A 13,322-nucleotide genomic window follows, 5' to 3' on the forward strand; every position below is an offset into this window, starting at 1 on the left:
TTTCCTTCGTCGAGCCTCCATTTCACGACTGCATCGAAGCGACTCTGTATCTTTCCAACGCTGATTACGCCGCTCATTTCACGGCCTCGCTCAATTCCGACCTGGCTGGCCATTTACGGCTGAACGGGCGCTTGCCCGCGATACCGCAGTCACAATGACGACCACGATTCCACCACCGCCGCCTCCGCCTCCCGATGAGAGCGCCAATCCCACTTCACCCAAGTCAAAGCTCTCACAGACACAGAGGGCGAGATGGGCTACTCGTAAGATGACGGTCAAGAGCAGCGCGAACAAACGCTCGTCGCTGCTGAACCGCATGCATAATCGGACGCAGTCCAGTGCCAGTGAGAAGCGCCGCAGTGGTGCTCCTCCCCCAGGCCAGAACCCAGATGGTGATGATGGCCAGGATGATGAGAACCCTAAGCAAAATGGTGACGCTGCTGGCTCTGATGACGGCTCTGAGGATGATCGGGACAACCGTTATCTGTTTTTCAACCTGCCGCTCCCCGATGAGCTTCTGGAAGAAGGCCATCCCATCACCGAGTATCCGCGAAACAAGATCCGAACCGCCAAGTACACCCCGTTGTCGTTTGTTCCAAAGAACATTTGGTTTCAATTTCACAATATTGCCAACATCTTCTTCTTGTTTCTGATCATATTGGGCGTATGTATCTCCTTTCAAGTCTCCCTTCGTTTCCCCTCCACCTCTCCCCCTAATTTTAACCATGTCTTCTTCTGCAGTTCTTCTCCATCTTCGGTAGCGTTAATCCCGGATTGAACGCTGTTCCCCTGATTGTCATTGTCTGTCTTACTGCCATCAAAGACGCCATTGAAGATTACCGACGAACCGTTCTCGACAACGAGCTAAACAATGCACCTGTTCATCGACTTCACGGCTGGACCAACGTTAATGTTGAAGAAGACAATGTCTCAGCTTGGAGAAAGTTCAAGAAAGCCAATTCTGCCTTCTTCGGGCATATATGGCGCGCCATTCAGAGCACGTGGTCTAAGAAAGCTCGTGCTGAACGCCAGAGACGCAAAATGCCTGTTGTTGAAGACGAGCCTCGAGCTTCGATTGAAACTGTCCGGACCAGGAGGGCCACGCGCGATTCCATGGCGTTTGATCGCCGTGAGTCCATTGTCTCCAACTCCGACGATATCCAGATGACCCCGGTAACTTTGCCCAAGCCCAACGCCATTCACTTCCAGCTTCCCGAGCAGGGTGAAGACGCCAAACGAGCCAACGCCATTTCCACCATGAAATCGGATCTCATCAACTACGATTGTCAAACTCAGGGCGCCCGCTTTGGAAAGGATACTTGGAAGAACATTGTGGTTGGTGATTTCGTGCGTATCTATAAGGACGATGAGCTTCCTGCCGATGTCATCATTCTGGCTACTTCGGATCCCGACGGCGCTTGCTACGTTGAAACAAAAAACTTGGACGGCGAAACGAATCTCAAGGTCCGACAGGCTCTTCGCTGTGGACGTGGCATCCGACATGCCCGAGACTGTGAGCGTGCCCAGTTCCGCATTGAAAGCGAGGGTCCGCATCCCAACCTGTACAAGTACAACGGTGCCATTCGGTGGCAGCAAAAGGTTCCCGGCTACCTGGATGACGAACCCGAAGAAATGACTGAGGCAATTACTATCGATAACCTGATGCTGCGAGGAACCAACCTCCGAAACACTGAATGGATTTTGGGCGTCGTCGTCTTCACCGGACACGACACCAAGATCATGTTGAACACCGGTGTCACCCCCAGCAAGCGTGCCCGCATCACCCGAGAAATGAACTGGACCGTCATTTGCAACTTCGTTATCCTCTCCATCATGTGTTTGCTCGCGGCTATTGTCAGCGGCGTGTCTTGGGCCAAGAGTGATGCTTCCCAGCACTTTTTCGATTTCGGTTCTATCGGCGGAAGCTCTGGCGTTACTGGATTCATCACCTTTTGGGCGGCCATTATCGTCTTCCAGAACTTGGTTCCCATTTCCCTCTACATCACGCTTGAAATCGTGCGAACCCTGCAGGCCATCTTCATCTTCAACGACGTGGAAATGTATTACGAGCCGATCGACCAGCCCTGTATTCCCAAATCCTGGAACATCTCCGACGACGTCGGGCAGATTGAGTACATCTTCTCGGACAAGACTGGCACGCTTACCCAAAACGTCATGGAGTTCAAGAAGGCTACCATCAACGGACAGCCATATGGTGAAGCCTGGACTGAGGCTCAGGCTGGTATGCAGAAGCGTCTTGGTGTTGATATCGAGAAGGAATCCGAGAGGATTCTCGCTGAAATCGCCGAAGCCAAAGTGCAAGCACTGATTGGTCTCCGCAAAATCTACGAAAACCCATATCTCCACGACGATGCGGTTTCTTTTATCGCACCCGACTTTGTCGCTGATTTGGCTGGTCACCACGGAACCGAGCAGCAGCAGGCCAACGAAAACTTCATGCTCGCTTTGGCTCTTTGCCATACCGTCATGGCCGAACGCACGCCTGGAGACCCGCCTTCTATGATCTTCAAGGCCCAATCCCCCGACGAAGAGGCTTTGGTCGCTACGGCTCGTGATATGGGCTTTGTTGTATTGGGCAACAATTCTGATGGTATCAATCTTGACGTCATGGGTGAAGAACGCCACTATCCTCTCCTCAACACCATCGAGTTCAACTCCACCCGAAAGCGAATGAGTACAATTATCCGGATGCCTGATGGTAAAATTATGCTGTTCTGCAAGGGTGCCGACTCGGTCATCTACGCCCGACTCAAGAGGGGCGAGCAAAAGGAGCTGCGACAGGTCACTGCCGAACACTTGGAAATGTTTGCTCGCGAAGGTCTGCGTACCCTCTGCATCGCCCAAAAGGAACTCACCGAACAGGAATACCGTACATGGAAGAAGGAACATGACATCGCCGCCGCTGCCTTGGAAAACCGTGAAGAGAAACTCGAGGCTGTTGCCGAGCTTATCGAACAGGATCTTATGCTTCTTGGAGGTACTGCTATTGAAGATCGTCTCCAAGATGGCGTGCCCGATACTATTGAGCTACTTGGCACGGCCGGTATCAAGCTCTGGGTTCTGACTGGTGACAAAGTCGAGACTGCTATCAACATTGGTTTCTCCTGCAACCTGCTCAACAACGATATGGAGCTCATTCGCATCCAGGTCGACGAGGAGGCCGCTGAAGGCGAAGGTGCTGAAGAAATATTCATCTCTCACGTCGAGAAGCAGCTGGATGAGGGCCTGAAGTCGTTTGGGTTGACTGGTGGCGAGGAAGACCTTGCTGCAGCCAAAAAGAGCCACGAGCCCCCAGCCCCTACTCACGGATTGGTCATTGACGGTTTCTCGCTTCGATGGGCCTTGGATGACCGCCTGAAGCAAAAGATGCTCCTCCTGTGCAAGCAATGCCGATCCGTCTTGTGCTGCCGTGTCAGCCCTGCGCAAAAAGCTGCCGTTGTGTCCATGGTCAAGAATGGATTGGATGTCATGACGCTGTCCATTGGTGACGGTGCCAATGATGTTGCCATGATTCAAGAGGCCGATGTCGGTGTTGGTATTGCTGGTGTTGAGGGTCGACAGGCTTCCATGTCTTCTGACTATGCCATTGCCCAATTCCGATTCTTGCAGCGCCTGGTGTTGGTTCACGGACGCTGGTCATACCGCCGCTTGGCCGAGTGTATTCCCAACTTTTTCTACAAGAACATTGTCTGGGCTTTCAGCATTTTCTGGTTCTCCATTTACACCAATTTTGACATGACCTATCTCTTCGAGTACACCTATGTCCTGATGTTTAACCTGTTCTTCACCTCGATTCCTGTTGCCATCATGGGCATCCTCGACCAGGACGTTTCGGATTCCGTCTCATTGGCCGTACCCCAGCTGTATCGCCGTGGTATCGAACGACTGGAATGGACACAGAAGAAGTTTTGGTGAGTTTTTGTTTCCTCTCTAATCTCATCCGTCCTTGTGTTTATATCAAACTAACAATGCAATAGGCTATACATGCTTGATGGTATCTACCAATCCGTCATGGCTTTCTACATTCCGTATCTGCTCTTTATGCCTGCTCGACCCGTGACGATGAACGGCCTGGGATTGGAAGATCGGTACCGATTTGGAGCCTATATTGCGCACCCTGCCGTCTTGACCATCAATGCTTACATCTTGATGAACACGTACCGATGGGACTGGCTCATGCTCCTCATTGTGGCTCTCAGTGACATCTTCATCTTCTTCTGGACTGGCATCTACACATCGTTTACTTCGTCTGACCAGTTCTACGGAGCCGCCAAGGAGATTTATGGTGAGGCCACTTTCTGGGCCGTCTTCGTGCTTGTTCCCGTCATCTGCCTTTTCCCGAGATTTGCCATTAAGTCTCTGCAGAAGGTCTTCTTCCCCTATGATGTGGACATTATTCGAGAGCAGGAGAGGCTGGGTGCCTTTGCTCATCTCCAGACGGAAAGCACCACGGTTGAGGCTGTCAGCGACGAGAAGAGCCAAAAGTCCAAGTCGTCCAGCAGCTCACGCCGGGCGGCGAAGCACGCTCAGTATGCTAGCGTCGACGAAGACTTGCGACCCATCTACCCCCCGTCGACAGTGACACGAACGACGACGCAGAACTACCACAGCCAGACTGGCAGTGACAGCACCAACTACACTGGCAACCGCTTCTCTCTCGAGGTGCCAGCGCAACAAAACCGACCAAGCATGGACCGGGCTAGGCCATCGTATGATCGAATGCGCCAGTCAATGGACCGCATACGGTACAGTTACGAGGCCAGCAGTGACTTCACCTCTGCTGCGCGACTGTCTCGCATCGAGTCAAGTCGATCCCACGCTGCCTCGGGCCTTACTTCACGGCTGCGCGGGCTGTCATTGACTAAGAGCAATAATGTATAGACATGGCTGGAGTGTTCCAAGAAAAAAAATAATACCCGCCTCTTTTTTTTTTTCGTTGTATATTTACATCACGATCAGTCTTTCTATCTTCCCACCTCTAGTTCACATCTTTTTAATGTCCCCGCTGCAGAGATGCGTGGCGTTTTACGCATCTGCATCAGGCCATTCATGCTTTTGATGATCTGCATGAGCGATCTATGAATTGCTGCCCTCTTACCGCCTTTGTTAATGACAATCCCGCATATAGGTGTGCATTGGAAACAATGCACAGTTACCACAAAAAAGAAAGACCAAAAAAATACTCGGATGCGTGTAAATGTGTAACACGTGCCACCACAATACGACCTGCCATTCAACGGTAGGAGGAGAAGAAAGAATGAGAAGAAGACATAAAGAGAAGAGAGGCCGCCGTTGAGGGGATGGGTGTGTCTCAGCCTTTGAGAAAAAGGGGGGAGAGGCCTACCTTTATTATTTTGCATGGCGTTTGAAAGGGAACCGGAGAACTATGGGTCTGCTTGCTTGCTTGCTTTTTTTTGGTTGAAAGATATATTCCTGTTTTTTTCTGATTCCGCTTTATCGCTTCGTTTCTCTCATTTTCTCCTCCTGTTTTTCTTTTTGCTTCGTTGTCTTCTTTTTCTTTTTCCTCTTCTGCTTTTTGCATTCTAGACCTGAGTAGCGACGCACTCATTCCCTCAAAGAGTATATTTTGCCCTTATTATTACACATGTACTTGGTCGAAAGGCGGGGGAGTAAGAGAAGACTGGAGATGGAGAGCGCTGGAGGAAGTTGGTCTTTTCTCTTGTTTTTGCTGTTTTACCCCCTCAACTTTTTCTATTAAATGTCGAAAGCAAAGCAAAGCAGAGCAGGGATAGCTGCTGGAGAAAGGTGGTTGCTGGCGTTGAGGCTGGCTAGAAAGATGCCCGTAGCCTGGATACGTGGACCATGGGGGATCACATTTAGTGTAGTAGTCTTGTTTCTGGGGAGGAAATGAGAAAGCTTTATATATATTTCATGATGCTTTTTGCGTATTTTTTGATTTTTCGAAATGTGCCTTGTGTTTTTGGCGGTATATATACATGGGCCCAATTGCGTATTAGAAGTAGTAGAAGTAACTGTATCTTCACACAATAGAATGATGCTATCCATGAAGTCAATTAGCTGGCGCGGGAATTCTCGATGATTATTGGACAATGCTCATCTGACAGGGGTATTTGGCCAACCCCACACTCTGCAGTTTATTCGAACGACTTTCCAGTAGCGCATCGACTGATTGATTCTCCTTTCAACCTGCAACTCTGTCCGCTCCTTTTTTGCCTTTTTGGCAGTCGTCTTCTTGTTTGTTCAATTTCTTTTCAGTTGGTCGACGGATGCGCGAGGCCCGAGAGAATCGACAATGGAGCGTTTCGTGGAGCAGCTCGCGTCGCTTGTGGCAGCCTTGAGCAGCCGCTTGGGCACCCAGCTTGACGTTTCGTACGTTTTTTATCTGATCATCTTCAATATACGAAACCAAACAACAATGCTGACCTGTTCTCTTCTCGACTTTATAGTCCGGCAGCCCTTCAAGCCTCGTTTGCGCTCCTCGCAACCGTCATATGCGGCCTCATCATCCGCTCCGCCAGCGCCGTCGCCATAGCTGCCACAGCATCCCGCCCACGCCATTACGTCGTCCCGCCGCCGAAGCTGCCCGAGAAAGACAGCAGAGTCGCCCAGACGAGCATCAAAGTCTCCGGAAGCTCGGCGATCCAATGCTACGCGCCTGCTACGGGCCAATTCCTCGGCAATGTTGAACCCACGACCGCAGACGGCATCGATCGAGCCGTTGCTTCGGCCGCGGAGGCGCAAAAGATCTGGGCTACTACGACGTTTGAGCAGAGAAAGGCGGTGCTACGGTCGCTCATGAAGTATGTCATGGATAATGCTGAGCAGATCTGCCGTATTGCCGGCTTGGACAGCGGCAAGACCATGGTGGACGCGCAGCTGGGCGAGATCCTGGTGACGGTGGAAAAGATCCAGTGGACGCTCAAGCACGGCGAAAAGGCCTTACAACCCTCGCCGAGGCCGACGAACCTGCTCATGTCGTACAAGCGCAACACGGTGCACTACGAGCCGCTGGGCGTTGTTGCTGCGCTCGTGAGCTGGAACTATCCCTTCCACAACCTCATGGGCCCCATCATCAGCGCGCTCTTCGCCGGCAACGCCATCCTCGTCAAGGTTTCTGAGCAGACGGCCTGGTCTAGCAGCTACTTCCTCGACATTGCCCGCGGCGCCCTCATCGCTCACGGCCATGATCCGCAGCTCGTCCAGACGGTCGTTTGCTGGCCCGAGACAGCCGGCCACTTGACGTCGCACCCTGGAATCAGCCACATCACCTTCATCGGCTCCCAGACCGTCGCCCACCACGTCGCCGCCAGCGCAGCCAAGAGCCTCACGCCCGTCGTCGCCGAGCTCGGCGGTAAAGATCCCTTCATCGTCCTCGAATCCGCCGGCGGCAGGAAAGACGGCGACCTGCCTCGCATCGTCGACGTCATCCTCAGGGGCACATTCCAGGCCGCCGGCCAGAACTGCATCGGCATCGAGCGCGTCATCTCGTCCGGCCCCGTCTACGACCGCCTCGTCCAGCTGCTCGAGCCCCGCGTAAAGGCCATCCGCCTCGGCCCTGAAGCCGACATGGGCGCCATGATCTCCGACGCCTCCTTCGCCCGCCTCGAGGCTCTCATCGCCGAGGCCGTCTCCCAGGGCGCCCGCCTCCTCGCCGGCGGCAAACGCTTCTCCCACCCCGAGTACCCCCAAGGCCATTACTTCCAGCCCACCCTCCTCGTCGACGTCACCCCGTCCATGCGCATCGCCCAGAACGAGTGCTTCGCCCCAGTCCTCACCATGCTCCGCGCCAAATCCTCCTCCGCAGAAGACATGCTCGCCGTCGCAAACGCCCCCAACTTCGGCCTCGGCGCGTCCGTCCACGGCTCCGAGCGCGACCCCGCCCTCCAGCCCATCGTCCGCGGCCTGAAAGCAGGCATGGTCGCCGTCAACGACTTCGCCGCCTACTACGCCGTCCAGCTCCCCTTTGGCGGCGTCGCCGGCTCCGGTTACGGCCGCTTCGCCGGCGAGGAGGGCCTCCGCGGCCTCTGCAACACAAAGGCCGTCTGCGAGGACCGCTTCGGCTGGCTGGGCATCAAGACGGCCATTCCTCCTCCTGTTCAGTATCCCGTTGCGAACCAGGACCGCTCTTGGCGCTTTACCCAGGGCGTTGTCGAGCTGGGATACGGCTCAGCGGCGACCAAGGTTGCTGGCGTGACCAAGATTTTAAAGAACATGTAAGCGCATGGTATATATAGAGATATAGAGAGTGCTATACTGGGCTTGTCCGGCTTATTCAACGAGTATATGACGTGCCTCGAGAAGAATGAAGAAGATGAGTTGGAGCCTTTATGTATGGTAAATGATAAATCGATAATATCTGTAATTTTAATGAGGAAAAATAAACATACAAACGCGTGCGCGCACACACGGACATCATCCGCTCACTGAATATGCATCCTAAATGCGAACGTCTCTTACATTGCTCTCCCTGGGCTTTACTGGCCTACGTTTCCATCAAGAACAGCTCTTACAGAATTACAATGTCAGTCACTGGTCGAGATTTAAAACGAAATCATCCTATATTTGAGTAAATTCAAGATGGCCTGACGATGTAGCAATGGCCTCTTGTTCAAATGTCCATAACGCCTGTTCCCTTTTGCCTGGTTTCTTCAGATCGCAATCAACGACGAAGTCTTGCCATTCTGGCCCGACCTAGAGAAAGCAAGAGTATTATTCTTACCATGCTGCCTTGGTGGGAGCTGGCTCTGCGCCCCAGGTGCCACCAGAATCACCTCCGGCGACATCACCACCAGTACCCCAACCACCGCCAGAGTCTGCAGCATCACCGGAATCTCCAGAGGCGCCCCAGCCTCCTGCACCAGAGTCCGGGTTGGCTGTCTCGTCGCCTCCCCAGCCTCCTCCCTGGGCGTCTCCAGCACCAGCAACATCATTGGGGTCGAAGTCTGACTCCGTTTCAAACTTCACCTTGATGCCGTTGGCATAATTGTCCGGAATGTAGGACTGCAGGAAGTCGGGAATATCCTGGTTAGTCTCCAGCAAGGTTCTAGTGAGAACGCTCGCGATTGCCTCGTCACGATCGGTAAAGAATGAAGTCGCCACTCCCCGGTGACCGATGCGACCGGTACGACCTAGCCACAAGGTTAGCCATTATCAAATAAGAAATATGAGAGGAAAGAACATACCAATGCGATGAGTGTACTCTTCGATTCCACCATGATCCATCGAGGGCAGATCGTAATTGATGACGTGCATGACATTGCGCACATCAATACCGCGAGCCGTAACTCCAGTGGCAACGAGAATAGGGGCTTGGCCACTGCGAAAAGCTCGCATGGCCGCCTCTCTCTCCACCTGGGTACGGTCACTATGAATAGAGGTGACCGGAAGCTTCATATTGTACAAGAAGTCGTCCAGCGTGTCGGCAGCTTGGCGGCTGTTGACAAAGATGATAGTGCGCACACTATTCATCTCCTCAAGAAGGCTGAGAAGAAGCTCATTCTTCTTCTCTCGGCCAGTCTCAATAACAATTTGCTTAATGTTCTCGGTGGTGCTTCCGGCTCGGCCGACACGAAAGCGCACATGAGAAGCGGACAGATATTCCTTGGCGAGAGCTCGAGCCGCGCGAGGGAAGGTGGCCGAAAAAAGACCATACTTGACATTCCCTTCATCTTGTTCTACATGGTACACTCATTAGTAAAATGTAGAAATAATTGAGAAAAAAGACACATACCTCCACCAGAGAGAATTGCTCGGAGCTCTTCCTCCCAGTCCTGTTGGAGCATCTCATCAGCTTCATCAATGACCATGTACTTGACTCGGCGGAGAGTCAGTCTGTCAGGGCGTCCGATGAAGTCTTTGAGGCGGCCAGGAGTGCCGATGAGGATGTCACAGCCTCGGGAGAGGAGACTTAGTTGCTCACGGATTGGGGTTCCGCCGTACACGACACAAGGTCGCAGCATAGAGCGATAACAGAGCTTTCTGGCTTCATTGAAAATCTGCACCGCCAGCTCACGAGTTGGAACGACGACGACCACAAGTGGCTCCGCAATCACATTGTCAATGCCCTCCTGAAAGGTGAGGGGATTGGGACGAGCGGCGCCCAGTTTCTTCGCCTTTCCCATGAGCTTGCTCAAAATGGGAATCAGGTAGGCAGCAGTCTTTCCAGAGCCTTGTAGAAATGTCAGATGATGTGACGAATTGAAAGGAATATATTTTGACTGACCTGTTTGAGCAACGCCGATGACATCGTAGCCTTGCAAGATGGCTGGGATAGTGAACTTTTGGATGGGAGTTGGCACTTGATATCCCGAAAGTTCCACATTCTTCATCATGACAGGATGAATCCCAGCATCAGCAAACGCCTTGATGTACTCAATTCGCTCAGGGCCTTCCTGAACGACATCGATGCTCTCGATCCTGTGTGGTTCAAGTCAGCATAGTCTCAGTATGTAAGGAGGTGGAAGACGAACGCAGAAAAATCGAGACCGCCACCAATGTGCTTGTTGCGATCCTCAGCGGAGCCAAAAAGCTCAACTTCAAGCTCCTCAAAAGCTGGACCGACATCTCCGTATTCATCGCTCCACTGATAAATACGAGCATTGCCGTCCCAGGTAGAGCCAGCTTGGGCCTGAGCCATGGCAGTGTAGTCAAAGGCAGTGCGCTCGACCCAGCCAACAGCGGCGGCCTGGTCCTCGCCCTCGGCGACTTGTGCGTTTTCAGGGATGGCCATCTTGGACAGAAGGATGTCCTGAAGCGGGTGCTGACGTTTGGATGACTAGAGAAGGTTAGATTGGGTTCCTTGCTAAGAAGGGGGACTGAATGAAGAAAAGAGACCAGACGCGTAACAGGAAGTGAGATGTATCTGAATGCAAAGTGAAGTGAGAATGAAAAGTGATGGGGAAGAAGCATGAAGGAACAAATCCCTTGGCGAGAATTTGTGATGACTTGAAGAATCCAATACGGTGTATGGAATCTGGGTAGATGCAGATAGGTGAAGAGAGGTGATCAACGACCTGGAAATATCACCTGGCAGGAGGAGATGGAGAGAAGAGGCAGTGCGAAGATGCTGAAAGGCGAGAGGCCAAATCAAAACACCCGAAAGTGTTTGAAGCAAACAAAATGGAAGATGATGAGATGGATCACTTACCTTGAAGACTTGATGAGCCTGAAGTCAGCAGTATGCTCTTGGGATCTCTCTTTGCACGAGAGACAATGGCTGAAGAGAAGAGAAAAGAAGAGGAGGGGAGAAAAAAAGAGGAGGAGGGGGGGAGGAAGGCTGCCTTCAAATAGTTGCAGCTGACGAGGCAACGGCACGTGCACAGAGGGATTCCTCGAGAAAAGAGCAAGTTTTGAGGAAGGTGCAGCTGTCAGGGGACTGGCAACACTAGAGGCAAAGCTTTGGGGTGAGGGAGAGGCCTATAGATCAAAGGAAGCGAGAAGAATAGGGGAGAGGAGCGCCTAAGGAGGGAAGATAACTCCCTATAGCCTCGATAAGGAACCTCTGACTTCGAGCTGCAGCACAAACAGGCAGGGACATCTCCCACCATAGTGGTGTTTGGCTTTAATCAGTTTGTTTAGTAAGGTAGCCAGGGTGAAGATAAGTTTGTAGAAGAGGAAAATAAGGGATAAAGTCTAGGAAAAATAAAATAAGCAACAAAAGGAAAAGGGCAAGCTTGTGAAGTCATGGGGCAATCTATCTACGAATACCAGACAACTATCACCGGTGACTTATCTTGTTCGAGGGGCGGATGGGCGAGAGCGGAAACCACATGTGGACGATTTGAAGCATTACGTGCCGCGAACACCCGGCCTAGAACTAGCACGACATAACTATTGGGACCAAGCCCATTACGATAGTCCTAACTCTTCTCCGTTTCTTCTTTCATCCTCTGCTGTCTCTTTCTGTCCGGAACGGACGTTCCCTCGCATTTGGATCGCCGTCCACTGTTCTTCTCTCCGGCCTCAGACGTTCGCTCTGCGAGCGTCATTAACTTCTTTCCTGTAGCTACACGCTTTGTAGGTACGTGTACCGCCCTCTTCAAAGGCCTTTTCTGACGCTTATCCCTACAGTTACTGAAAACAGTATGCAGTAAGCCGCTGGCAGCCTAGGAGAGGCCGAAGGCTTCAAATGATTCTGAATGTACTGGTGCGTATTTTATTTTCTCTTCTGCTATAGCCATAGCAATACTGAGATATCTAAAGAGAGACAGGCGAAAACCAAAGGTGTCATCGCACCTTACTTTGCTCGAGGGGTCTGCAGCAACCAAAACTCACCTACAGATGGATGTCTCATGTTGAGTTACTCCAAGCAACCTTTGCCGTTCGGTCTGGCACCTTGGCTATTGCGGAGGAGTACAAATACTTCTCAAATGCGGCTGTCATGAGGACACACAGTCGAGATGGACATGGCCGTTGGATCACCGATAACACCGTCTATCCATTGAAAGATACGGGGGAGGGTGACGGGGGAGGGCAGGCATTCAATGCCGTCAGGGGTTACATTCTGGGGGAGGGGGCAGACATTCAATGCCGTAAAGGGCTACATTCTGCCCCCCAATAAAGAACCTCTGACCTCGAGCTGCAGCACAAAAAGGCAGCGAGTGGCAGTGGTTTCTTTATTTGGAACCATCGATAACAATATTCCCTTTGGTTGAGATAACCTGGAGTGTTGTGGCCAGTTATTGCATCTCATAGCGTGCAATATGCCTGTCCGCAAGATGCCGAGCTGCATGGATGGAAGAGAATTCACTAATGCCTTCCTTGAACTCACTTTTTCTTGTTTGCTCGTGAATATTACCTGTGTGATCTTTTGAACATTTCTATTTTGGAATGTAAGGCAGATGGAGTTATCGACGGGAGAGACAGCAAGATGTGCACGTATTCTTCTCGTTTCGAACTCGGTGATGCCATCTACATACAGTATGATCTTGCTGCCCACCAGGTTACAGACTCAAAGTCATTGTAGCTTTATTCTATTGATGTTTACTTGCTTCAGGCACAGAAGCTGAACAAAGAGTTCCGGCGGCAATGCATTTGTTACTTGCTTTCTCTGATGTCGAGCGTATGCGCACACCAATTTGGCGGCCCAATTTGGAGCGAAAACAGATTCCGTTACCTGCTATAGTATCATGTACTGACGGCCTAACCAGACGCCATAGAATTCAGCAACTAGTCAAGCGGAGGTTAAGAAAAAGCAAGACAGCAAAGTAAATAATTACATACATTCAGTAATATAAGCACCTCATTAACTTCTTAAATAGTACTTTTATATAGCAGAAGAACGCCTACTAGTAGTTAGCCAATATATATATATTTTAGTA

General features: G+C 51.6%; 4 protein-coding genes across 4 annotated transcripts; 3 read left to right on the forward strand and 1 right to left on the reverse strand.

The window, feature by feature from the left end:
- V8C40DRAFT_206202 (uncharacterized protein) lies at window positions 1-4,944 on the forward strand. Its single transcript, XM_083212048.1, has 3 exons — window positions 1-664; window positions 742-3,932; window positions 3,999-4,944. The coding sequence occupies exons 1-3, from the start codon at window positions 155-157 to the stop codon at window positions 4,900-4,902; spliced, it is 4,605 nt and encodes a 1,534-aa protein (XP_083074289.1). The 5' UTR covers window positions 1-154; the 3' UTR covers window positions 4,903-4,944.
- A 355-nt stretch (window positions 4,945-5,299) lies between these two features.
- V8C40DRAFT_206208 (uncharacterized protein) lies at window positions 5,300-5,652 on the forward strand. Its single transcript, XM_083212049.1, has one exon. It carries the CDS (start codon window positions 5,380-5,382, stop codon window positions 5,566-5,568), a length of 189 nt encoding a protein of 62 aa, XP_083074290.1. The 5' UTR covers window positions 5,300-5,379; the 3' UTR covers window positions 5,569-5,652.
- A 539-nt stretch (window positions 5,653-6,191) lies between these two features.
- On the forward strand, window positions 6,192-8,407 carry V8C40DRAFT_242921 (meiotic recombination directing protein). Its single transcript, XM_083215306.1, has 2 exons — window positions 6,192-6,372; window positions 6,450-8,407. The coding sequence occupies exons 1-2, from the start codon at window positions 6,296-6,298 to the stop codon at window positions 8,218-8,220; spliced, it is 1,848 nt and encodes a 615-aa protein (XP_083074291.1). The 5' UTR covers window positions 6,192-6,295; the 3' UTR covers window positions 8,221-8,407.
- A 135-nt stretch (window positions 8,408-8,542) lies between these two features.
- Window positions 8,543-11,229, reverse strand: V8C40DRAFT_242922 (P-loop containing nucleoside triphosphate hydrolase protein). The gene is made up of 6 exons (XM_083215307.1): window positions 11,150-11,229; window positions 10,473-10,777; window positions 10,226-10,419; window positions 9,734-10,171; window positions 9,186-9,677; window positions 8,543-9,131 (listed from the first exon to the last, which is right to left on the reverse strand). Exons 2-6 carry the CDS (start codon window positions 10,730-10,732, stop codon window positions 8,719-8,721), a joined length of 1,797 nt encoding a protein of 598 aa, XP_083074292.1. The 5' UTR covers window positions 10,733-10,777; window positions 11,150-11,229; the 3' UTR covers window positions 8,543-8,718.
- Between the last annotated feature and the right edge of the window lie 2,093 nt (window positions 11,230-13,322).

The sequence above is a fragment of the Trichoderma camerunense genome (assembly GCF_050948025.1).
Source record: "Trichoderma camerunense strain CBS 138272 chromosome Unknown V8C40scaffold_7, whole genome shotgun sequence".
Classification (NCBI taxonomy): Eukaryota; Fungi; Ascomycota; class Sordariomycetes; order Hypocreales; family Hypocreaceae; genus Trichoderma; species Trichoderma camerunense.